The sequence below is a fragment of the Charadrius vociferus genome, unplaced genomic scaffold (assembly GCF_000708025.1).
Source record: "Charadrius vociferus isolate BGI_N301 unplaced genomic scaffold, ASM70802v2 scaffold156, whole genome shotgun sequence".
In the NCBI taxonomy this organism is placed as follows: domain Eukaryota; kingdom Metazoa; phylum Chordata; class Aves; order Charadriiformes; family Charadriidae; genus Charadrius; species Charadrius vociferus.
In genome coordinates, this window is record NW_009649042.1 from 248,483 (window position 1) to 275,339 (window position 26,857).

A 26,857-nucleotide genomic window follows, 5' to 3' on the forward strand; every position below is an offset into this window, starting at 1 on the left:
AGATGTATCTCATCAGGTCCCATGGACTTGTACACCTTTAGGTTCCTCAGGTGGTCTTGCACTTGATCTTCACCTACAGTGGGCAGTTCTTCATTTTCCCAATCCTCGCCTTTCCATTCTTCATCATGGGCAGTGCGGCTGCAGTCCTTGCCAGTGAAGACTGAGGCAAAAAAAGTCATTGAGTACCTCAGGTCTGTCTCTGTCCAGGGTAACTGGCTCTTGCGTTACCTTCCAGAGAGGGCCCACATCTTCCCTAGTTTGTCTTTTCTCGCTGACATACTTAAAGAAGGATTTTTTGTTTGTCTTAATGTCCCCGGCCAGATTTAGTTCTATCTGGGCTTTAGCTTGTCTAACCTGATCCCTGGCTGCTCGAACGATACCTCTGTACTCCTCCCAGGCTACCCACCCCTGTTTCCACTCTCTATAGGCCTCCTTTTTGCTCTTGATCATGTCCAGGAGCTCCTCGTTCATCCATGCAGGCCTCCTGGATTTTCTGCCTGCCTTCCTTTTTGTACGGATGCATCGCTCCTGAGCTTGGAGGACGTGATGCTTGAATATTAACCAACTTTCTTGGGCCCTTCTTCCCTCCAGCGCTTCATCCCATGGCATTATACCGAGCAGATTCTTCAAGAGGCCAAAGTCAGCTCTCCCAAAGTCCAGGGTCGTCAGTTTGCTGCGCACTTTCCTTGCTGCTGCGAGGATCTCAAACTCAACCATTTCATGGTCACTACAGCCCAGGCTACCTTAGATCTCTATTAGCTTTCATCTCAAGTCAATCAAGCACAGGGCATTTTGCCACAGTTTGGATAGAAATGCTGTATATCTATCACTTCCTTGATGTACTTAAAAGTCCTGTTTGGCTTCTACTAGTATTAATGAAGCAGAAGCTCCCATACACCCAAAGGCTTTTCTAGATAAATAGACAGGAAAGCAATTTAAACTTGCCTTTGTCCTACTATTTGAACAATAGAGAAAGAAAATACTATCTAATATAGTACACAGCTTTGAAACAACTTTTTAAGCATGTATTTCACGAATATGCTAAAAGATAAAGCTGCAAGGGCCGCAGACCAAAGACCTTTAACCTATACCATTTAACATTTGTATGTTCACGTGAACAATTCCACCTTTTAACTGCTGTGAATCAGATTTATCACCTTAATGGTGCTTTACACTTAAAAAATAAGCATAGATTGCACTGAGATTTTCCTACCATTTAGCTCCAATTCCCTAATTTTTATTCCAAGTCATTAGAAAATGCTAAGAAAAAATATTGTTCCCCATGCCAGTATATCTGGTTCATATTTAGCATAACAGCTCTCTGCCAATGCATGTAAACATCAGAAAGACCCCAATTTCATCCTAGCGTGTCTGACCTCGTTCTCTCTTTGCCTTGTTGTATTCTGAGTTAGCTGATTATATGCAGTAAGTTATTTGTTTCAGTATGACCAGTGAAGTCTTGGATGCTACATAATTTTCCCCTCAGCTTGCCACAACATAAGCCATAAGCAGCTTGATTATCTGACTTATTACATTCACGATAGTAATAGTACGATCCTAGTAAAAGTGAATCAGGGATAAAAATAGTCTCAAAAATAATTTCCTGGGATTTCCTGGGTTTGGTTAGTATTAAGAAAGACCTCATAATAGAAAGAAAATTAATACTGTGGGGGACCACCAGATGGATGTTTTATTTTTCCGGTAACTAAATATAAACATGTCACAAGCTTTGCCTCGAAAAACACAAAAATAGACCAAGCTTAGCTAAAACTCTTAAAAACAAACAAACAAAAAAGGTACTTTAGTTACTTTCCAGGGGGTTTTCTTCATGTTTACTAAATTAAGTAGACAATGTCATGAAGGATTATGACAGATACATCATATATCTCACTTTGTAAAAATTTTCTAAAACAAATATCTGTTAGTCACATTGAGCTGTCTTACTGATTTTACAGTTTATAATCTGCTACAGTTCCTCTTCAAATTATAGTCTAGAAGGAACAGATTACTGCACAGCTTGATGAGGGTTCTTGCTTACAATGTGAAATAGTTCTACTTGATCCTACAGCAAATCTCTGCCTTTCTTGGAAAAGGAGTAATTCATGAACTGAAGAATGAAAAGTGGCTTTTTTTTCAGTTCATATACAACATTCATCCACAGCACCTAAAGGAATATGCACACATCTGATTTTGTCTGAGTTTGTTATTTTAATTATTTTATCCAATTTTCAGTTAATTATTGAAATCAGTATCTTTCATTCACCATCAAAAACATCTACTCCACTTCCCCATGAAGACAACACAATGGGAGAACATTTCCATCAACCAGTTAACGTCCTTATCTTCAAGGAGCAAGTAACAGCACAGAAATATCACAGGAAAATATAGGAAATGCAATTGAAAAAACATCTTCCGTTATCAGGACTCCATGAGGTGGATTATTCAGTTTATCTCTGAGTTCTCATATCCTCATTAATGAATAGACTTTTAAAAGTGTACAGTCTAATGCCTATGTAAATGACTCAGGGCCAACATTTCTAAAACACCAGCCAGTCTCAGCAACAGAAATAAATCATGTTTCCATGGATTATTTCATTTCCAGTTCAAAAGCAAAATGTATTTTTCCCCTCATTATGCACCATGGAGTCTTCCTCCATCCTTAAAAGAAACCCAAGTTTTTGATTCCTTCTCCCTTCCAGGTCTATGCAGATAGCACGGTACAAAAAACATTTTAGAACCTTACTTAACTAAAAGTTAAAAGCTTTTCATTCATTTTCACTACAATTCAGGTTGGCAAATGAATCTTCAGAACGACGACACCATTTTAAATCATCTTGATCCAGAACAGACAGAAAGAAGCAAAAACTGCAATACTGACAATATTCTAGAAAGACAGACTTTAAGAATATGCTTTCTGACAGCAAAGGAAAAGCAAAAATTCCAGTGTTACACTGGGAAAAAGTTAGCGTGACACCACAGAGATATCTGAATTTTATTGGCTCAAAACTGATTAAATACTTATACTTTACTATTGTGGTTACTATTAATTACAATAAACATGCCCAAGTCAAAAGTCACTCATCAAGAGGAGATTCAGGCGCACTTACATCTCTCTTACAGTGTAGTTGTCAGAATTTTTTTGTCAATGGGTATTTCTAAATGTGGAACTGCATAGCTGTTATAAATAGCTGTATGTTAGACTTCCAGTTAAATTTGAGTTGTTCCAAAATAATACTAGTTTTGTTAAAACTAAGTTAAGAGAAGCATATCAGAAAAATAAAACGATTCCCTCAATACACATTTAGCAAAGCAAGCCTATTTTAAAGTTGCAAGCACATAGAGCAATGCTTCCTTTCAGCAGCTCTAACTAAAAATTCCATTGTTCCACTACACAAGTTCAGTAGTACATGTAATTAGAAGTACTAATTAATGCAGAGACAGTTAGAATGGTGTCCATGTTCCAGGTTATATTTTGTCTTTTCCCTGAGTTTGATCAATATTATCCTATAGGGTAGCAGCTCTAAAAATAACAAGATCATAAGTCAGATGGAAACTGAACTGCAGAACAGGCATGCAAGTAAAATAAGTGAAACAGGAGGTGAAGTCACAAGTAAAAATTATGCTATTGCCCTCAGATAGCTGCAAAACAGATATTTTTTTTTTTAAGCTTTTTACATCAGAAGCAGTCTATGAATTCTTAGTCCATGTAATTGTGTTGGCTTAGTTAATATTTCTGGTTTCAACTGGCCACAAAAAAACCCCATAATGTTCTAACAAAAAGAAATTCACATACAGACTCTTAAGTTTCCTTGACAAAATACGTTTCAGGAGGCATGAAAATCTGTCTTGGAATTCTCACAGCAGACAGATTTTCATAGATCTACTGAACCACCTGGCATTCAGAGATTACTGAAAGAAAAATTGAGATCATCTCTGAAATTACGAAGAATTGGGCCAGACCTGATTCCTGAAGAACTGTAACCATGAAAAGCAGCATCTCTGAGAGGGATTTAGTTTGCACAAGCCGAGTTTACCACAACCCCATGATACCACCTAATCAAAAAGTTGATATTGTCTCAACTGTTTTAAAATAGAGTAGCAATATGTAAGAAGGTTAAAATAAATCAATGATAAACCCTGTAAGGACTGGAATTTAGTCCACATTCATTATGCCTTTTTGGAGCTCAAATCTTATTGATCTCAGTGAGCTCACATCTCAGGATTTGCTATTTGTAGCACTATTTAAAATTTGAGAGGAAAGAGAAAATGACTTATGACAAAGAGCTCATCAATCTGTTTAGCAATCAAAAGAAAGATCAAGGAAGATCAAAAGGTTATTTGATTACAGCAAAAGTGTCTCACAGGGAATGAGAGGGGAACAGAAAAAACCCTCTGGGTAGGGACGGGCTCTTTAATATAGTGAAGAAAGCCACAACAAACATCATTGTCTAAAAGCTGCAGACAAATTCATATGGGAAGGCATGAATTTTTTATAATGAGGTTGACAAATCACTCAAACCATCATTGAAGGAAAGAGGTTTTTTTAGCTGCTTAAAAACGGTGACAAATTTCTCATCTGCTTCTGTGTCTTCATCAGTACATTTGGTATAGCACTTCTTTCAGTATGTAAGAACACAAATATATGCCTAGTGGAGCAGTAACAATCTGTTAATATTTTTGTATTATTTTCAAAGTGAAAAGTTTCTGCAGAAGAAACTACTTGCAATTCACGTTTGTTTGGGGTTTTTTTAAAGTTTTACTGTAATCAAGTTTGTGTGTGATGATTTTATGCACAATAGTCTTAAGAATTCAATGTCTGCAGATAGATAATTTATTCAGTTCAAAAATCAAAAGAAGACAGCACACATTTTCCCCAAGATAAAATTAAATTTAAAAATATTTAGTTCAAGTACTTGTGGAAGGTAAGAAAGCCAGTGTTTCTGAGAGAAATCTGGAAAAAAAACCCACCTTGAACACTTAGGCTTTACAGACGTGAGTTCTTGTGAGTTTCTTAAGCAAACCATATGACTGCTTAAAAGATGCAAATAGCATCATTACTTTCTCCTAATTATGACAAAATACTTGTACTGTTACAAAGAGAACTGCTTTTGTATTTACGATGAGCATTTTGTCTTACAGTACTGTAGCCATAGACCCACCCTCTTGTTCATAAACATTCCTGAAAGGGAACAGACATTCTGCCTCTGAGCAGAGGCAGAATGAACCACTAAGCAAATATGCATTTTTGAGGCCACAGAACTCAAGCCCATGAAGATTTTTGATAATTGTGAATGAATAGCAAAAGAACAGGGTTTGGAAGGAAAAGGTTTGTTGCATTTTCATTCCTATTCCTGTCTCAAGTCTGTTTCCTGAATGTTTCAGCATCTTCGCAATTTTAAGTGATTCTTTTCCAAACATCCTCAAGTCTGTTTCCTGAATCAGGAATCTTCACAATTTTAAGTGATTCTTTTCCAAACATGTGAACCAGTCCTTTTCTGATTAGCTAAACTGACAAAAAAGCAAAAAAAAATCTGACTTCTGATTCTGAAAAAAATGCCTGTTAATGCTTGTCAACATTCACTTTAACCCAGCTCCTGTTTTTAATAGCAGATTGCTACTCCTGCTGCTACCAGTTCATTTGGGAAACAACATCACTGCAATGTTTCCAGAATTGTACGGTATTCAGCAAACTGTTAGGAGGACAGACAGGTAAGTCAAGTAACCATGTATCTACAGTTTTGATTACTTGCTGCTCCATGGCAGAACCCCAAGCAGAAGTAATTAGAAATTGTAGCACTAGTCATAGAATCATAGAATGGTTTAGGTTGGAAGGGACCCTGAAGATCATCTAGTTCCAACCCCCCTGCCATAGGCAGGGACACCTCCCACTAATATCCACTAATAATGAAAAACTAGTATCTCGGATTAGATATTCTAGTGTGACAATATCAACTTAATGTATCTAAAAAAATTGTCCTAATAAAATAAACTTCTCCTGAGTCTACAATGACCAAGTAGTCCACTAAAGAACCACGGGTCATTTATATTAGAGATGTGGTACAGAACTCTGCAGAAACCTATCCAGATAAAGTAAAGCTAGATCGTGGTAATAAAGCTTGGAAGGACCAGTCAGCCCTTTTATTAAATTGTACAACATATAGGGGATAAGTAGAAAAATGAAGCTGCAAATCCCTAATTCTAGTAAGGGAGGAGGCATGAACTTTCATACTCACAAGCAAATCTAATTTCTTTATCTGAACAGTCTCCAGAAAAATCTCTAGTACAGTAGAAACTTCATACTTCATTAAATCACAACAACTGTAGCAGCTATTAGGGCTTTTTTTTTTTTCCAGAAATGTAAAAGGTGTCTTCAAATTATTATTTTTTAAAATAAAATTTATCTCATTTCCAAGTTTCTGGAAACATTTTAAAGCATTACTGAACCTCATTTTATAACTAAATGCATTACCTTAACTATTATTCAGTTACATGAAAACAATCTACTCGCATCTGAGTTCAAGTATCACGTTATCAGTTTAGAAAAACATGTTTTTCATTTAACATTCTTCTCGTATTTGAAATAGGTTATATTACATGACCTATCTAGATAATTCAGGTCCACACAAATTAATTAAAAATGTTTCCTCCACAAGACTAGCTCTTCTTCCATCTAATGAGAAGAATTCATGTTTCAACATTTCTACTACATTTGTAACTGTTGCAAAACCAAAGCCTCATAACACAATGCCAACCTCCCCCCTCCCCACCCAAAAGCAAGTCCTTACTACTGGCAGCCCAGACCAGCTTGCTCTTCAACATCAAAACCTACCCCTGCGCCAGCCATTATACCTAAAACACAGCTTCCTAAAGAGTAGTTTCATTCACTCTTGTCCCTTTCAACCCTGACCTTTCAGTGATTCTGTGATTATTTATCTAAAAACTTTTTTTTTTAAAAACTAGAAAGATGCAAAAAAATGTTGAACTTTTTTTTCAGATCACTGTAGAACTTCTGTTGCAACAACTAATCCTGCAATAAAGACCGGCTAGGATGAGCTGTAGGCGCTAGGCAGCTCTGTCGAAATCATCTGGACTATAAACAGCCAGAAAAAGATCATTGACAGGCAGTATGGCCTTGAGGCTCCTTCTATTCCATCACCCAGCATTAATGCACCCCTTGTTACTGATATGAAAGGGACTGCAACTCTTTTCCAGCCTCCCATCAACATGCATGTAGGCTACAGTATTGAGACACTCAGGGGAACTGATTTCAACCTTGATTTTTCCCTGTGATAATAACAATTCTTTAGCTTTTATAAAAATATATTAGTTCTGTGGATTCAGACAGCATTGGAACTGTTACCTATGGAAATACAATCTTCAATAGAAAGCAAAATATGCCATGCCAAGCTTGTAAAGTGAACAAAAATTTACCATGAGACATTTCTTGCAGGAAGCGTCATTTACACAAGATCCTACTGCCTCTTGCACACCTCAAAGATAAGCTCGCATGTTTCTAGAAATTGTTAGAGGAGTCCTCAGTAGTAGACTGATTGAGTCTACATTTTGATTTCTAAGAATCTCGAAAGCCATCAACAAACAGTTGTGGAAGATTTTCACCTTGCCACTTGCACCAGAATGGAAGAACACTCCCTTTAATACAGCACATGTGTGTGCAAGCTTTTCCTACTGCTTCAGAAACCTTATCTCTGTTGGTCAGGTGTTTTTTTTAAGATTGGGAAAATTTATCTTTAATGGCCAGAAGACCATTTTTTCTTTCTTTTTGGATGACAGCTACTGAGTACAGATCACTAGAGTCATCATTCTTTTCCTGGTAAAAGTCCTAAAGTAGAAGAGAAATTTTTGATTCTCAGGAAGTCTCTGATCTGCAGAAGTCACATCAACAGCTCAGCTTAAGATCCCCCTATGTTGGTCCCCTCAACAGACAAACACATCAACAGCATGTACGGAAAGAAGATATGAAGGAGAACATAAAGACAATGGCATGTATAATTTATCTTAATTTTTGGTGAAAAACTCTAATTATACGAACCAACAAATGAAAAATACAATCATGATTTTGGCCGTCAGACAACAGCATTTAGATACTGTGTTAAACCACAGCACTCTTCCTTAAATAGACTTTTTACTGAGATCTATTATCGAGCTTGATTCTAGCTCCATTTTCGAAAGCAAAAAAGAGATCTTTTGTTTCATTTTTTTCCAAGTGACGCATGCAAAATGTGAAAATCTGTGTACATATTCACATATATATAAACATATATATGTAATATAGAAAGCCTGTGTCTCTTTTTGATCTAGAAGAGACCACTAAAACATTTATTTATCAAATGGACAATATATTTCATGAGAGAAATAATTTATTTCACTGACTTTGAAACAGCTAACAGTCTTTTACTTCTGGTGGGAGAGAACAGCCAAATGTATATAACTACTTTTGTAATAAATTTTTTCCTAACAGATCACAAGTTTCCAGATGATGTGCCCCACAGTCCAAGAGTTACATTGCAAATACTACAGAGTAAGATTCTCCCATTAGAGATGAAACTGCTTTAAACTTAAGAGAATCAGAATAGAACAACGAATAAGTAGTATCTTTGCAGTTTAATGCGGAGTTAACTCAATACAAAAACCGCAAGGAGTGTAACTGCAATTGAAATCTGTGTTTATGCCAGCATAATCAGATATGACCTGTGGAAGCACTATTTAATTAAAACAGGAGTTACTGTACCTTGCATAAGGACTTGGACACAAGCTTGTTGTATCAGCTTTCTTTTTCACTTCAATTAGGTGGTAAGGTAAAACAGTTTTACTACTTTCAGTGCATTTTTCAAGCTCATTGAATAAAGAAAAGAACTTTTGCTGTTCAGAAAAAGAACACCGCTGTTGGAATCTAAAGCCAGGGAATAAGATTCACATTTATGAAATATTTTCAGGAGAGCATACAGGACCTGAGTCTTATTTTAACACATGGACAATAAAGAAAAATACGTATGGCCAGATATTGTTAGATGTCTTCCAAAGTACTTTTAGGACAGATTTCACACTGCGGTAATAAAGTATGTGTAAGGTTAGTACTTACCCACAGAGCCATAATAATTTGGGAGTTCAGGATAAAGTTTGTTTGTATTCTTTTTAGCTGAAAGAGAAAATAAGTAGCAAGTTATAACAATATATGTTAATACATCATATATTTCATATACTGCTTTTCTCATACATGTTCAATAGTTATAAAATTATTTCAGTTATCTAAGGAGCAGTACAGAAGAAAGAAACAAGGACTTCGCCTTATATCCTTGTCCAGAGAAATAAATCAAGTTAACAACAGGACAGCCTCACTTTCCATTGGTAGATAAACTGTCACAGAGCCAAAACTCTGCCTCCTCTGCTCTACTGTAAGACCTCTACCTATTAAAAGACAATGACAACCTGAAAAAGAAACTCAGTATGACAACCTGAAAGAGAAACTAAGTTTTCCAGAAACCAGAAGTTTCTAGAAGGAGGACTAACTTTTTCTAGTAGGACTGTTCTTTTTACTAAGAAGTTTCATTGTACCATGGAGCTTCTACATATCCAATAAACATGAATGCTCCCTTTGAACTATTACATGCTTCTGTAACTATACAAACACTACTTCTATAGCAAATTTGTCAAAGAGAAAAGGTTTGCTAATATAAAACAAACAAACAAAACCTTTACCCTTTATCACTCATAGCACCATCCCAACATGCTTTCAGTGTTTGCCCAAGGAAGAGTATTAACAAAATATTTTTATAGAGACAGCAACTACTATAATAATTGCATAACATTCATTAGCTTTAATGCTCTAATTTTATATAGAGAATAATTGTTATCAAAACATTTTTAACCTGGTGGTGTTGGTCTAACAGTGGGTTTAGGTGGCTCTGGTCTTGATGGTGGGTCATTTACCTAAAATGTACAAATTTTTATTAAAAGTTGCATCACACCTGGAAGTAGATTGTAACTTCAGAGCTAGAGGTATGTCAAGTTACACTGAAAAAAAAAAAAAATGAATCCACTTTTTCTCCACTGAAGTGGTATGAACTTGATAAGCATGCTAAAGAACTAGTGACATACACATGACGCTAAAGTAATTCACCATGGGTTTAACAAAGATGTAAGTAAATGATTGTTTATCAATAACTCAACATCTACAAGAAAACACCTTCTACAGTCTTAGTATCATATTGTAAATGTGATTGTTTGAATGGAAGACAGAAAAAGTAGAAAAATGAAGAGTATTCACATCAAACCTGGTATGCTCATTATTTGCAGATCAGCTTGATCAGAAATAGTTGAAAAAACTTTTCTAATCATCACCTCAAATTTGAAAACAAACTATTATAAAAACAAGGATATACTTTGTTATTATAGAGGATGCAAAGCAAACCCAGCAACATTCTTATCCAGAAGAGCCTACCAGGGCAATACTTGAACAAACGTATTACTCACATGCGGTATCTGCAAAGTGTTACGCCTTTAAGCATCTAATAGAGAAGTTATGGATGCCACATGAACATCAACATTACCACTGACTAGGAACAGTTCAGGAACAGAAAGAGCCTATGTGAAAAAGAGGCGCACAAACCCTTCTTTGTTCCCTTACAGCTTTTCCTGGATTATTCTTTTGCTCTTCATTTTCATATACTTCAGTGAAGGATGCTAGAGTTTCATAAAGATCATCTGCTTGAGCAGGAAAAGGGACATCACCAAGCAAGATGGCACTAGCACGAATATCCTGCCCATAAAACCTGATACAAAAGAAAAGATGCCAGGTATTTGATCGTCGTTACATTTCAATATCTAGACAAACTCATCTTATGCAAACATTCCCCTCCTCCTCCCTGGCCCTGCATTTCTCCTACTGATCATCTATTGAGCAATGACAGAACTAGTCCAACGCTGTAAATTTAGAATGGTAAGTAATTGTAGCAAACCTGCATGCCTGCCTACCACCTTATTTCAAAATGATCTTCACCAGCAATATTCTGTTCCTGGTCATGTGGTATGCATCAGTTAGACCGTTTGAAAGCCAATCACACAGCCAACTGAAGAAACACACACCACTTGTGCAAAACATTGTAATAGATTCCTGAATGACGCAGTGAAATTCCTTAATTCACTGGAACCTCAGTTTTATGAATGGAGATAGCTAAAAGTTACTGACATGCTGTGATCAGAATCAGTATTAGTCTTTGCTGATATTAGCAGAATCAAAGTTTTCATAAACACAGAACATACAAGTGCAAGACACTCAGAGTTTCCTTGGCTTTAAAACAATAGGCTGCACAAAGGAAGCAGCATTCCATAAGCTGGGTATTTTCTCAAAATCAGTGATGCTCTAAACCAGATTTGTTTGTTTGTTTGTTTCAAGTGGCCTAAAAGAATATTTCTCATTATGCAGTAAATACCTCAATAGCTATCTTCTACAATATTGTGCTGGGTTTAGATGGCAAGGTTCTGGTAAGGGGTGGGGCTGCAGGGGTGGCTTCTGTGAGAAGATGCCAGAAGCTGTCCCCATGTCGGACAGCGGCAGTTCCAGCTGGCTCCAAGGTGGTTTTTTTTCCCCATGTTTTTATTTCTCATTATCCTACTCTCTTATTAACTAGCAATAAATTAAATTAATATCCCAAATTCAAGGGTTTTTTTGCCCAAAACAGTAATTGGTAAGTGATCTCCCTGCCTCTACCTTAGCCCACAAGCTTGTTGTCATATTTTTTCTCCTCCCACCCTGCTGAGGAGGAGGAGGAGTGACAGAGCAGCTTGGCTGGCATCTGGTGGCTAGCCAAGGTCAACCTGCCACAGATATAAAATCGCTAAATATTCAGCATCATCTCAATACCCATTGCAAGATGTCTAAATTGAAGAAACCCTTGCCCCTCAAGAAACTCTAAACTCAGCACAGTATGTTCTCACAACAAACTCTTTTTCCAAATTGAATGTGTTCTATTTCATTTTGTCACTAAGCCTTCACTGAATCTTCTAGATTTGAAGAGAACATACTTGCGATTTGTTTCTTTCCTTTCAATTAAACAGGTTCCTTCCAGAGATACACCTGCAAACAGTCCTCGAGATTTGCAGTATGTATAGACAGCAGCAGAGCTTCTCAGGGCAACATCCCCTTCTAAGTTTCTAGAAGGAAAAAAATTTTGGTTGGCATTCTTCAGTATGGCTTTGCAACATGAACAACAATTATCTTTTAATTTTAATCCTACCAAAAGTCAGCAAGAGTTTCACTTCCTTCTGTTCTTACAAGCTCTATTGAATATATTCAAGTGGGTCAGACTTGAAATCCATTTTCAGTTCTTATTTCAGACAGGACCAAGTACAGAGTAACTGAATTGTTTGATAAGGTTTCCTCTGAAGCACAGAACAATGTTGCCTCGTGTGAATGCTCCATGTTAGACCTCCTCTTGCATTCAAAAGTCTGAAAATTATTAACCCATTCTGAATCATGTTTTAAAATTGTCTGATTATGTTTATGGTGACTTGGAACTCTATTCAATATACCAAAAAAAAAAAATTCAAGTAAAGCCTTATCAGACCTCAATAGAATTGGAAGATTACAATTTTTGTCTTACACAGGATCATATAATATTTTAGGTTTGAAGATACCTCAGGCAGTCAGCCAGTCCAACCTCCTGCTCAAAATGGATACAACATCAAATTGAGATCAGGTTACTCTGGGCTTTGCCTAGCCAGTTTCTGAGACTTTCAAGGACATAGATTCCACAGACACTCTGATCAACTTGAGTCAGTGCTCAATTATACTCATGTTGAAATTTTTTTTTCTCATATCCAGTCAGAATCTCCTTCGTTTCAATTTATGACTACCATCTCTCACTCTCTTGCCATGCACCTCAGTGAAGAATTTGTGTCTGTGTTCTTGGTGGTACCTATTGGGAATGCAGCCTCTTAGAAGACCTCAAAGTCTTTTCTATTCCAGGTTAAATAAACTGAGCTCCTCCAGCCTCATTCTTCATGGGCTCCAAGTCCCTGGCCACCTTGGTAGCCATTCACTGCATGCACTCAAGTTTATAAACACCTTCTTTGTACTGCAGGGTCCAAACTGGACACAATATTGTAGGCATTAAGGGTGCAGAATTTAGCATTTTCCCTTGTTTAATTTTAGGATGTTTCCTATTGGATCTTTCCTCTACACTCTCTAGGTCCATCGCTCTGAATGGGGCCCTACCCTGAAGTGTACTGGCTGCACCCCCTGATTTGGTGTCATCCACAAACTCGAAGAGGATGTTTTGCCTCTGCTCCTCCAGGTCACTGATAAAAATACCAAGCAGGAGAGGTCCCAGAATAGTCTCATGAGGAATTCCACAGAAATCTGCTTTTTGAGTACAACATGAATCATTTACCACTATTCTTCAAGCCTGATGATCCATTTTTTCACCTATTGCTAGCCTGCCCCACCCTGACACCTAGGCCACAATGTCCCAGCTTGGACACAGAGATGTTGCAGGACAGCATACTGAACCTAACCTTAGGGGGAACCTAACTTTAGGGGGAACCTAACAGCAGCCTTCAAGCATATATGAAGAGGTAATCAAGACTATGAAGCCAGGCTCTTTATAGCAGTGTGTGGCAGAAGAATAAAAGGCTATCGATGTAAATTGAAACCAGAAATGTTTTGACTGGATATACGGCAAAACTCTTCACCATGAGGACAGCTGACCAGTAGAGAAGGTTGCCCAGAGAGCCTAAGCAGTCTCCACCTTTGGATTTTTGTCAAGACCCAACTGGAATAAAGGCCTGAGCAACTTGATCTGAAGTCATAACAGACTTTGCTTTGAGCAGGAGGTTGGAGTAGAGATCTCATAAGGTCCCTTCCAAGTTAAATTATTGTGTGACTATGTCATCTCATCCTTCAAAGTAAACTGGTTTAACGGCTTAATGTTTAAGGGTAATTATTTGGTGTATTTTTTATTTACTGTCAGGCAGATCTGTGGTGACAGAAAGCACAGACCCACAGGTTAATGAAACTAATAGTTCAGCCAGGCACCTGTGCTCTTAGCACAGGAGCCTAGCTAAGCAGTCTCCTGAAAAAAGAGAATAAATCTCAGAACACTTTCCTTCTAACAATAAATGCCTTCATCAAGAAAGAAAAAAAAAAGAAGAAAAGAAAAAAGCACCAGGTGACTGAAAAGGTGTAACACCACAAGAACAATACGGTCCAGTCAACATACAGGTTGCCCAGGTTGTTTTGTAACATATCAGATAAAAAGCCACATCAATGTTTATATATAGTTTTTAAAGCTATCTTCAATATTTAATTCTACCCCATATTTAAATCTACCCCATATTAGGAAAGTATGTTACTCACCTCCCCAGAGGTCCAATTGCCACAGTAAGATTTCCTCCAAGTGTAAGATTCCCTCCTTTGGCAAAAGCTTCTACTGCTCTTTCATGATTCAATATTATCACTAAATCTGAAACCTATAAAATATCAAATAAAAGTACTATGCTTTTTAAGAAGAAAGTTAGAACAACGTGGGAGAAGTATCTCCTGTTTTGCAGGAAAACAGGTGGGAGTATCAAAGATATTCCCTTCCACAAATGAAAACTATCTCCGATTTATCAAGGTTTTAATTCTAGTGAGAATTTTTCATTCTCTCAGAGAATTACCTATCTTGTAAAGGATTCTTTTGAAATAATTTTCATAACAAAGTTGATTCTTTTTCTGCAAGGTATTTTGAAACTAAAAATCCTTTCACCTACTTTTTAAATCAAATTTGACTGATTATTTCCCAAGTGCTGATATGGTCAGTATGTGATAAATAACAGCTGGAACAGAAACCCTATTTTTATTCAAAAATTCCTAATTAACAAATTTTTATTTTCTATGGCTTTTGCAAGCAATTATGAAGGCATTTTGAAATATGAAGAGACATCTGATTAAGAAAATAATTTTGATCCTTCCATAATTGAATTAATAACAGCAAGAAAGAACTTAGTAAACAAAAATTACTGTCCAAAGAATAAACAGCAAAAATGATACAGGTTTTCCCGTTATTGACAAAACTTTTACTTTCTTGACAGAAAATTATGGGTTTAATACTTATATAAGTGTGTATATATATGAATGAATATTGGTTTTTTATGACTTGAATATATGAGATGTAGCCAGTTTCTTCAAGAAGCTATTAAACCAAATAACTGAAGAGCTAACAAAGTATTTTTGAAAGATCCAAATGAAAAATTGAAAAAAAAAAAAAAATCGCTATTTTTAAAAGACTTTATTTGCCTGGATTGTGACACAAAGTGCACGTATCAAAGAACTGCTGCTGCTATTTAAATTAATGCCTATTACCACCAGCATTTTAAAACTGCAACTCTCTTTGATTTAAAAAATGTCAATAAGCCTCCTACAACTCTTTTCCCAAACTAGGAAGCATATTAAAAAAGAAAAAAAGTCTTTCAAACACAAGCATGATCCTATAAAGATCACTCTGCCTTATCTGAAAGCTAACTAAACACATTACATGTATTAAAAAGAAATACTGCATCAGTACCAGCCTCAACAGAGTAGATTACACTTTCGTAGCTTACTGTGACGGATTATCTTTTCAACAGATGTCTTGACTACCCAAGGACTACTGTGCCTGATCTTTCATCCGATGGACTTGACTGAAAGCCAGGTTCAGAAAAAACTTGCAACTTACCCCAAATTCCAAGCAGTGACAGCAGGGAATACAAGAGGAAATACCAGATTATTTGCAAAACAAGGCTGGCCCAGAAGTATTAGTCATAGCATAAGAGGCCTTTGTTGAGCCCCCTGGTAACCTCCACCCCATCCCAAACAAAAGATGGCTGAAACAAGTAGTTTCTGAATCATCCAGGGATGAAGACAGAATGTCATTCAGGATGCTGCTACGTCTTCTTACCCATTAAGAAGATGGATACACAGCTAAAGCTAAATGAATCCATAGTGAGAAAACCTTCAAGGAAAGTATTTAGATGAATTTTAAAACTGGTCTTTAATTTGAGGTACCAAGTTACTTCACTTGGAAAAACATGCAAATACTATGACTTCTGAAGTCTGTGACTTCCTTCTTGTTAAAAACCACATAAGTATCACTACAACTATGCTAACTATTTACTCCTGTAGGAGAGTTTAATCCAACCATTTTTTACAAGGTTTAAGTTTATATATGACTAAGAATGCTGAAATTGGACTCTGGGGTCCTAAGCCACTTCAGTATTTCTGAATAATCTCCCTTCTCTAGAAGAAATAAATAAGATTGTGTTATAATAATGCCAGTAAGGAAACAGTATTTTGTAAGCCGACTAAAGTTCCAAATGAAGGGCACAACATTGCTCAGAAAAAACACCTTCTCAGAAGTAGCTTCTTATTGAAATTATTTGAGTATCAATAGTAAATGGTTACATTATCTAAAATATCAGATGGAGACGATTAGAGGAAAAGTTTCATAGATTAATTAGAGCATGTGAAAAGTTTGTTTCATTGTCATAAAAGCAAAAAACCCCAAACAACCCAAACCAAACCCCAGACCCTGGGAACCAAACTCAATGTTTTACAATGCATTTAGAACCTGTAGTCATGAAAACCAAAGAAAACCCCTTACAAAAACTGATGATTTTGTATTCACAGCATCCTTTAAAAAGCACAGAGTAATAATGCCTGAGATCACATACTAAACAATGAGGATACAATAAAATATTGATCCATTACTCATTACGTGAGTGCTGACTGACTGGCTGTCAGGACAGGGATAGCTGGTTAGTTGTAGGAGACACACTGGGGGCTGGCATGGACCACCCAGATCAGCTATGCGTGGATTCTTTGGAAGAATAGAACACCCATAGCAAGAGATCTTGTTGGCAGCATACCGTTACTTTGATTTTCTTTGGGAATCAGCAGAACATAAGCTAAACAGAAAGAAAAGAGAAGGACGGGACTGGAGGCTAGGGTGGAAAAGAGGAGGAAAGACAGAAACAAACAAGGGTGAAGGCTATGAAGAAGAAAAGACGGGAAGCAAAGACAGAGCACTGTCAGAGCTCAGATCAACAGGATTTCTCTAAAGATGTTGAGAGTCCCTTACTTAATCATTTCTGCTGGCTGGAAACTGCCTTGTTTTCAGTAGCATTCCTTCAGAAGAGGCACCATCAGTTTTGGTGCTCCCAAACTGAAGAGTGAAGTTGGTAATCACAAGTCTGAGTGGGAAATGCATGAACAGTAACATTAGCTAGAATCCATTTTACTCCACCTTCAATCCCTTTCACTGCTTCTTGCCAGATGGAGTCCTTGTGCTTTTTAACGAAGCATTTGATACAGTATAAAGTATAGGATACTTTTAATTAACTCAAATTGCCTTATATATGAACACTGACAGGAAGCTTTCCAGAAGGGAAAAATTCAGTCTGATAGAAGTAAAAAATCGAGGAAAGAGCTGTTATGTCACTTTTCATTTAAATCTCTCCAAGCAATTAGACTGATAAGATCAAACACCCTACTTTGTCTTGCATAACCGAATTTTATAATAGCTTTTTTTACACAGAAAAATAGGTTCTACTCTTTCACTAACATTCAGTTCCTTGTCAATGCATTTTAATTTCTTGCAAAAAAAGTTACCAACAAGTATTTCAAATGCAAAATTATACCTCAATTCCAATTTCAAATCCACCACCAAGGCCAGCAATTCCTATTGCAGAAGGAGCAGACCAGGCTGTCATGCAAAACAAGACAAATTTACAGAATTTTTACCACATGGTACAGGAAATACTCATTTTATTATTAGAGTTAAAAAACAAGAACAAAAATTCTCTATTTAATACTATGTTCAAAACCACTACAATGGAATCACATAACTATACTGGTCTATCCCAAGGGAAGGAATTTAAGAAATACAAACCCTCGTGATCTAAATAAATCTTTGTTACAAATTATTTATTATACAGTTGTCCATAATTGGATATAATTCATTCTTCTAAGGAGTTTTAAACTATATGCTTTTAAATTTCATCCTTCTTTACAAAGATAATGAAAGCCTTTACATCTGGTCAAAAGTAGGTACAAAATTTTGAAAACAGCTTTCAAACCAAACATTGTCACCTACTGGCTTGAATCCTCACACATCTTGTGTTTTATGCTATGAAAAGAAATAATGAAGAGAAAAAAATGTTTTTTTCTTTTAATTCTCCCATGAAGCACAAAAGGAAAATATCCACTTACTTCCATTAGGAAGACGAGCTAATACAATTCCACTTCCGCCTCGAGCAGTCACCAAAAATCCAGCTTTGATAACAGACAGAACTGCAAGGCCTTTGGCTTTAGCTATTACATGAGCTGAAACAGCAAAACCATTTATTCAAGGTCTTGTAAGAGAAGATCTAAGAGAAGGGGAAAATAAAACTCTACGTTTAACAATTTTGAACATGAGAGTCAAATAACTGAAGCAAATGCTTAAAGAAAACTGCAAAAAAAAAGCTGGACTGATAACGAGACCTCCAATCCAGTCAACCACAAAGGTAGTCACAGGTCACATTAGCCTCCCCCAATCTCCACACTGCCACAACTGCTTCATCTACCCCTGTTAGCTCATACAGAATTAATTTGCTTATTGCCACAATCATTGTGTGTGAGTACCCTTAGCAAGATAAAGAGACAGTGAATAGTTGACATCCACATCTCTACAGACTTTTGGAGGAGTCTGAATTTAAATCACAGCGACACTGCAGCCTAATCAGCTTATATCATTAAGCAGTGTTTGTGGTAAATAAAGTGTCATCATCCTGCAAGTCTTATTACAGACCTTCTGGAACATAATAGTTATAAATTCAAAGCCACAACCGGCAACACCAGATGAAGGAAAACACTAGAAGAAACACAGAATAACAATTGCAAAAATAAAGAGGACAGCAGCAAATAAGAGTTCTTAATCAGTATCAAAGAAGAAATGCACCCTGATCTCTTCCCTTCAACTTCTTTTCATCTAGCTGATTCCAATAAACACAGATATTCAAGAACTAGAGCTACTGTTCCAGGTTCTCCCTTAAGAACAGACATTCACAGGGTGAGCATTACACAGCCCACCCACCCCAGAGGGAAGCCTTCCTATGGTTGTAAACGTGCAAAAGATCTCTCCCAGTAAGACATGTCTGCCTAGAATACAGCAAACTTAAGCCCTTCACTTCCAAAAGGTTATCACAAAAGTTATGGCACCCCAGACCTTCACTCCTCTCTAAATTATGGTCAGTGAAAACAGAGGGAATTGGTAAAGAGAGCATGACTGCAACACAGGGGAGTGCTGGAGTTTTTAGCTGAATCAAAACATTGTCTTTACTCACGAGGTATGATTTTATCAGGTCCATTTCTGGAAGTTATTTCTGTAAATTCTCGTAATATTTTAGCTGCCTTTTTAGCTTCTGACTTCAGGTTGGAAGGTATAGGGTTATTCACTGTAAAATATAAAAGAAGTAAGAAATTACACCTAAGGTCAGTTTAGGATAGCCCATAGAAAAATAAAACAGTGTGATTTGTATGGGAAAAGTGATTCTTTACAAATAAAAAGTAAACCAAACAAACGGGGAAACAGATACAAGACATGATCTGCATCAGACCCACACTTTTTCTCTGGTGGTTGTAACAGAAGACGCCACCTAGGAAAAGCACACAAGCCCAGTTCTTTTCCACAATCTGTTCCCCTCGTCCTTCCTCAGAATCCACACTGGCAACAGCAAGGATGTTGGAGACACATCCTCAGTTGTTCCTGTCACCAGTTACGGGCATGTTGCATATGAATTAGTCAAACCTGCTGATAATCTTTGCCTCCTGAACTCCTGCAGCAGCAACTCAGAAATACTTGACCTATTTTAAATTTAATCTACTAGTTACAGTGAATGCCTGCTAGTTCAAGTCTCATGAATTCTGGTGAACAACTTATCCACTATCTTCATGCTTTTATAAATGGCCACAGCCCCGTAGCCTTCTCCCCTCCTTCAGGAGCCTCAGCCTTCTTAGTCTCTCCTCAAGGTAGTTGCTCCATCACGCTGACCACTCTAATTGCTCTTCTCTGTACCACCAACTCTGCTGTCCTTTAAAGTGGCGACTGTTGACCAATGAACACTAAAAGATTAACATCTCTTCAGATTTCTCTTAAACTTGCATCATGTTCTGAAAGTGAACAAAATTCTGTTTCAGACCAAGAAATTTCCTTTAGAAATATGCTTCCCATTGAAGGGCTTACCAATATGCTCTCCAATGTGATCCAACATAAGCACCTCTGTAGATTTCAACTGAGGAAAAAGCAGGGATAAGGGATAGATTGATTGCTTTATAAAGCTGTAGATTACAGTAGCAAACAAAAAAATCTTAAAATCTACCCCCCAAATCCATGAGATCATAAATTCTAAAGAAGAGTGTTGATTCCATTTAGATCTGCCAGATCTGCTGTCATTAATCAATGACTGAACAGAATCAAGCATTGGAAGATATTAATATTCTGCAACAGTATAAATACCATTTTGTGGATGAATAGTAACATCTCACCAGTAGATTTCCAAAAAGAGGCCTTAGTATAAATAAAAAGATATGAGTTAGTCTTGATTCTTACATTTACTGAAATGCCTCAAAGTTATCACTCAAATTATTCTTGTTTTCCTGTCTGGACATACCAACAACAACCATTTCCAAGTTTAACAGCAACAAATTGTCCCAGTAACACCTAATATCTTGTCAGACCAAAGATGCATCTAACCTCATCTCTTGTCTCTGAAAAGAACTAGTGACAGTATTTCCATTAAATTCCACTGTTCTTAAATTCACAAAAGCATAGAAAAGACCATGCATAGAGAAACAACCTTCAGTCAAAAGTGGCCTCATTTTTTAATTGTTGTTCCCTGAACACTCATTCACCTCTTCACTCCGGGCAACATTCCCACCCAAAACCGTGAAGGTGAGGACTAAATACATTTTGAGATTAAATCGATGAAGCTTAGAGAGCAACGGAGCTCAAAGTGAAATGCCTAGCAGCAAGTCAGCCAAGTTTCTGTCCAGGCTCCATTGACTAGAATAGGATTACACCTCTACTTTTCAAAGTGGAGTATATTCCTCTAGTATGTTCTCCAAGCAAGAAGGAAGATTCCCAGAACAAGAGAGGTTTTGACAGCTGAGTCTCTGAGCTAGCTTCCCTGTGAAAGCTTGTAGCAACATCGCTTTTCGGTGAAAATGCAGCAGGTATAACATTGGAAGTTTGAAGTGACAGCAGGTATCACAAAGTTGTGCAGAAATATCAGCCTGTCTGGGAACAGAAGGAAATAGATGCATAAAATGCAACAGACTCTAAAGTACACTGTGGTAACAGAGGGAAGACACACTAATTCTATCCTAATCATCCCTTCTGTTTTCAGAAAGTTAAGATGATGGCCAAGTTGCCAGTGTGTGAACGGACAGGGGAAGGTAAAGCTCTAAACTCTTAAGAGCTCAGGACCTTCAGAAAATGCTATCAGCATCTACTAGCAGCTATCTGACTGTTATGACTGTTATGTCAGATAGCTAGCAGCTATCTGACTGTTATGGCACTAAAACTGTAAGCCCGTGTCGCGGTTTAACCCCAGCCGGCAACTAAGCACCACACAGCTGCTTCCTCACTGCTCCCCCCCCTGCCCTCCCCCCCCCAAGCAGGATGGAGGGAAGAGAAGTGGAAGGGTAAAAGTCAGAAAACTCATGGGTTGAGCTAAAAACAGTCTAATAAATGAGATGAAATAATAATAATAACAAATTGTAATGAAAAGGAAAAACAGAGATAATAAAAACTAAGAAAAACAAGTGATGCGAATGGAAACAACTGCTCACCACCAATTCACCGATGCCCGGCCAGTGCCCAGGCAGCAGCCCCCTGGCCAACCCACCCCCTGGTTTACTGCTGAGCATGACATCCTATGGCATGGAATATCCTTTTGGTCAGCTGGGGTCAGCTGTCCCGGCTGCGTCCCCTCCCAACTCCCTGTGCACCCCGAGCCTACTCACTGGTGGGGTGGGGTGAGAAGCAGAAAAGGCCTTGATGTTGCGCAAGCCCTGCTCAGCAATAACTAAAACACCCCTGTGTTATCAACACTGTTTCCAGCACAAACCCATAGTAGCTAGTAGGGGGCTACATTTTGAAAAAAATTAACTGTATCCCAGCCTAAACCAGCACAGCCAGCCTGCAGTTTTGAAGGTGCGTTTCTTCGGTGGTTCACCTGGCTGCACAGACACAGCAAGAAGAAAGGTCAGTGTAGCCCAAACAAAACACGAATAGGCAATTGCTTTTGGTAGATTAACAAACTGGGCTGGAGCAAACGTCTCCATTACTTCTGTTGTTTGTACTTGACGTTGCATTTTCAAGGTGAAAGGGAAAACATTACCAGCATGTCGTAAGATAAAAATAGGAAAATTTTTGCTTCTGCACGGAGATACATTGAGGCAGTCACATAAACCATATTGCAACACCGTCCTTCCCATGACGGCATAAATAATACACTTTTGGCATACTATAACTTATAATTTGTAATTAATATTGTAACACACACTGTATATCCACTTGTGTAATGAGGGGAATGCTTTTGTATGTAGGTTTTCACTTCAGATATTTTATAAGTCTAGGGGTTTTGATTTTGGGGAGGGTCACCTACCCAGTGTACCCACGATACACATTTCATGGTACTTAGTTATTCCTATGGTTCAATAAGATTAAAGTGGAAGATATGCTTCATTTTAACTGTGGTAAAATGGACAGTTATGTGCCTGACCATGCAGGACTCCCAGCAAAGGGAGAGGCAAAGGGGGAGGTTTGATTCTCCCTCTTAGGCCATGCCACACTCAAGATTTTTTTGACAGAATTCAAGATTAAATAAGGACACAGACAACAATCAACACTAAAAAGGCAAAGTTTAATGGTTAGCTACATAGCATGGGTGAAGCCTCACTCTTACCATTAAATTTTAGATCAATCAGTTTCATAAAACTTTGTCCAAAGGCAAAGAGCTTTATGCTTTTTCAGTAAAAAAAATAGTAAGTGGAAAAATCACACAAATGTGTTAAAGACAATTCAAAAACTAATTATTTACTTTAAAAAAAAAAAGGTACATGGAATTTTGCACTATGAAATGGTGGTGTCTGTCCCAAAATACAATAGAAGTAAAATGACTAAAGATTATAGTGAAGGTTAGCGACAAAATCTTGGTTCTATTTATTTTAATCACTGTATAAACAGACAAAACCGTAAGTGGGATTTCTGTGACATCAGAAATGGTTTAAATGCCTGCTCACCTATCAAATTGTGCTCCTCCCCCTCCAGCTTACCTTAGGATTTGAACGGTAGAATTCTTTTCTTAAAAACTGATTTAATATTGCAAGTCTATTGATCAGATGTTACAGAAATATCTGCTTTTCAATAAAAATACTGTATAAAATATTTAGAAATAAGCTGAAGTTCCATGTTTGGTTTACCCCTTCAAGAATACAAGGAATAATCCTGTAGCACTGTCTTCACTATTAGCTTTTAACTATGCATGTATAATAGTCTGTTTTCTATTCAAGTAACGCTCAGGAAAGAGGTAACCAGGAGCAATAAGACAATAATATCTATCAGGAGGATATACTGACTGATGGATTTGGAATGCCATGACCAGCGAATGCTCAGCTGGGAGCAAGCTTCATTTGCACTCCTGCTTGTTGTTGAAAGGAAAAGATATTGAGCATATGTGAGTCAGCAACACAAACCCCATGGGGGAATATCACACCAAAATTGATTAACTGCTTAATTTGTAAGCTGATGAGGCAAGTGCGTCAGCCTCTAATTTACATTCTGACTAACAGTAATAATGTGTTGGCTGAACATTTGGTGAAATTATCTGAGCAAGGTGTAATAAAGAATAAATAAAGCCTTTTTACTTAAAAGCTATAACTAATTCTGATATAATCAAAATTGTGCTGAATATGAACAGACAAAATAAAACATGGTGGCATTACAGGAACTTGAACATCAAAAGTATAGTTTCAAAGGAGATTGATGATAAAGTGGAGACAAAGCCTTACACACAGATTTCATACATACGTTGTCCATGTACGAGCTTTGAAGTATTTGGTGGAAGGTGGGTTTGGGGGTTTTTTTGGTTACAAAAAGAAGAGAAAGCAATGGCAAATACCTCCTACAAGCCTCAGTCAGTAATTGTCTTCACTTTCACTTCACTAAAAAGTTCAGAAACAGCACAAGAATACATTAAAGCATAGCCGATTTGCAAATACCCATGGTTATAGCAACAACAATGCTAAAAAACTTGTATGAACACAGAACATTCAAAGTTGTGATTAAGAACATTCATAAACATGAGAACTAGCATAGTCAAGAAATGTTAAAGAATAACATCTAATGGGAAGGAGAAACCTGAAAAACAAGACCGTGCAGTCTTGGAAAAGAGCCTGAACAAGAGATTTCAATTCAAAACTACAATTAAAGAGATAAATGTAATTTTGGTTTCACAAATGTGTAACACTGTGGTAGCCATCTCCTTGGGATTCATCTGATACTTGGAATTCACAGAATCACAGAATAGCAGAGGTTGGAAGGGACCTCTGGAGATCATCTAGTCCAACCCCCCTGCCAAAGCAGGGTCACCTACAGCAGGTTGCACAGGAATGCATCCAGGTGGGGTTTGAATATCTCCAGAGAAGGAGACTCCACAACCTCTCTGGGCAGCCTGTTCCAGTGCTCTGTCACCCTCCAAGTAAACAAGTTTTTTCTCATGTTGAGATGGAACTCCCTATGTTCCAGTTTGTGCCTGTTGCCCCTTGTCCTGTCGCTGTGCACCACTGAAAAGAGTCTGGCCCTATCCTCTTGACACCCACCCCTTAGATATTTATAAGCATTGATGAGATCCCCTCTCAGTCTTCTCTTCTCCAGGCTAAGTAGAGACAGGTCTCTCAGTCTTTCCTCCTAAGAGAGATGCTCCAGTCCCTTGATCATCTTCGCAGTCCTCTGCTGGACTCTCTCCAGTAGTTCCCCTTCTTTCTTGAACCGGGAAGCCCAAAACTGGACGCAGTACTGCAGATGTGGCCTCACCAGGGCAGAGTAGAGGGGAAGGATAACCTCCCTCAACCTGCTGGCCAGGCTCTTTTGAATGCACGCCAGGATACCATTGGCCTTCTCGGCCACCAGGGCACATTGCTGGCTCATGGTCATCCTGTTGTCCACCAGGACTCCCAGGTCCCTCTCTGCAGAACTGCTTTCCAGTAGGTCAACCCCTAACCTGTACTGGTGCGTGGGATTATTCCTCCCTTGGTGCAGGACCCTTCACTTGCCTTTGTTGAACTTCATTAGGTTCCTCTCTGCCAAACTCTCCAGCCTGTCCAGGCCTCGCTGAATGGCAGCTTCTGGTGTGTTAGTCACTCCTCCCAGTTTTGTACCATCAGCAAACTTGCTGAGGGTACACTCTGTCCCCTCATCCAGGTCGTTGATGAATATGTTGAACAAGATCGGACCCAGTACTGACCCCAGGGAACACTGCCAGTTACAGGCCTCCGCACCACTGATCGTAATCCTCTGAGCTCTGCCATTCAGCCAGTTCTCAATCCACCTCACTGTCCGCTCATCTAACTCACATTGCCTAAGCTTCCCTATGAGCGTGTTACAGGAGACAGTGTCAAAAACCTTGCTAAAGTCAAGGTAGACAACATCCACTCAGCTACTCATTCCATCATAGAAGGCTCTCAGACTGGTCAAGCATGATTTCCCCTTGGTGAACCCATGTTGACCACTCCCAATAACCTTCTCTTCTTCCACATGCTTAGAGATGACCTCCAGAATGAGCTGTTCCATCATCTTTCCAGGGATGAAGGTGAGGCTGACTGGCCTGTAGTTTCCTGGGTCCTCCTTGCCCTTTTTGAAGATTGGAGCGACATTAGCTTTCCTCCAGTCCTCAGGCACCTCTCCTGTTCCTAGAACAGTGTGTAAGACGTGCATCATAAGCATTTTGCCTAACCACAAGAAAAAGTGAAGCAATATAGAGCAGCTAATAACAAGCAGCAGACTATGTTAAACATGTCTCCATCAGTCTCCCTCCATTTACTGCTTCCAACACTTGAAGCCAATGGTAGACAGCAAAGCAGCAAGGTGAATGACATACCAAGAAGAGATCTGTGGAGTCCAAGGAAATAGTGGCAGAAGTTAAAAAGGAACCTGGAGGAAAAGGATGGAATAACACAAAGGCAATAACCACGCCTTTTAGTTGAAACCCAGCAGACTTCTGTTGTCAGAGCCCGAGTTCCTTACTCCTGGTTTTGGAGCCAACAGCAACAAGCAGATATTGTTTTCCTAAGACTCCAAGGAGCATGAAAGAGAAATGCCTAAAAACACACACTTTGATCATGAAAGCCTCAGAATGTGCACTAATAGTATGGCAAAAAGGAGTCTAGGAAAGCAGTGGTAGGGAACAAGAAAGTAGCAATTATTGACACAGGTTAGTGCCAATTGTCTATGTTGTACAACTGCCATAGGCACCTTGAAAACAGCAAAGAGAAAGAAGACAACAGAAAATACATCAGTGTGAGGCAATGGAAGCAAAGTCAAAAAGGAGAAAACAGGGTCTCTCTGTACAGTGAAGACTTACACTAATCTCATGTATTTCTACCATGCTCCTCATCACTTGGATTCCTGAAATTTTACTAACTTTCATGCAGTCCTGTTCCTCCACAAGCTTGGTGTGAGTAGTTAGTGCTATGTCTGACAGTAAGCATTATGGCAGGGTACAAGTACTACAGGAGGAACTACATGGCCCTGCAGACTGGGAGCTGAGTTGCACTGTAAGA

At 38.2% G+C, this 26,857-nt stretch overlaps 1 protein-coding gene across 1 annotated transcript in view; it reads right to left on the reverse strand.

The window, feature by feature from the left end:
- Nucleotides 1-22,422, reverse strand: part of SH3YL1 (SH3 and SYLF domain containing 1) — a 44,343-nt gene extending 21,921 nt beyond the window's left edge. Inside the window, exons 1-10 of the mRNA XM_009887925.1 lie at nt 22,417-22,422; nt 20,259-20,307; nt 19,360-19,470; nt 18,245-18,358; nt 17,674-17,738; nt 14,375-14,487; nt 12,043-12,171; nt 10,646-10,790; nt 9,888-9,948; nt 9,101-9,157 (exon numbers count right to left, since the gene is read on the reverse strand). Of these exons, the coding sequence (XP_009886227.1) occupies nt 9,101-9,157; nt 9,888-9,948; nt 10,646-10,790; nt 12,043-12,171; nt 14,375-14,487; nt 17,674-17,738; nt 18,245-18,358; nt 19,360-19,470; nt 20,259-20,307; nt 22,417-22,422 (850 nt within the window). The remainder of the gene's footprint in view (nt 1-9,100; nt 9,158-9,887; nt 9,949-10,645; nt 10,791-12,042; nt 12,172-14,374; nt 14,488-17,673; nt 17,739-18,244; nt 18,359-19,359; nt 19,471-20,258; nt 20,308-22,416) is intronic.
- Between the last annotated feature and the right edge of the window lie 4,435 nt (nt 22,423-26,857).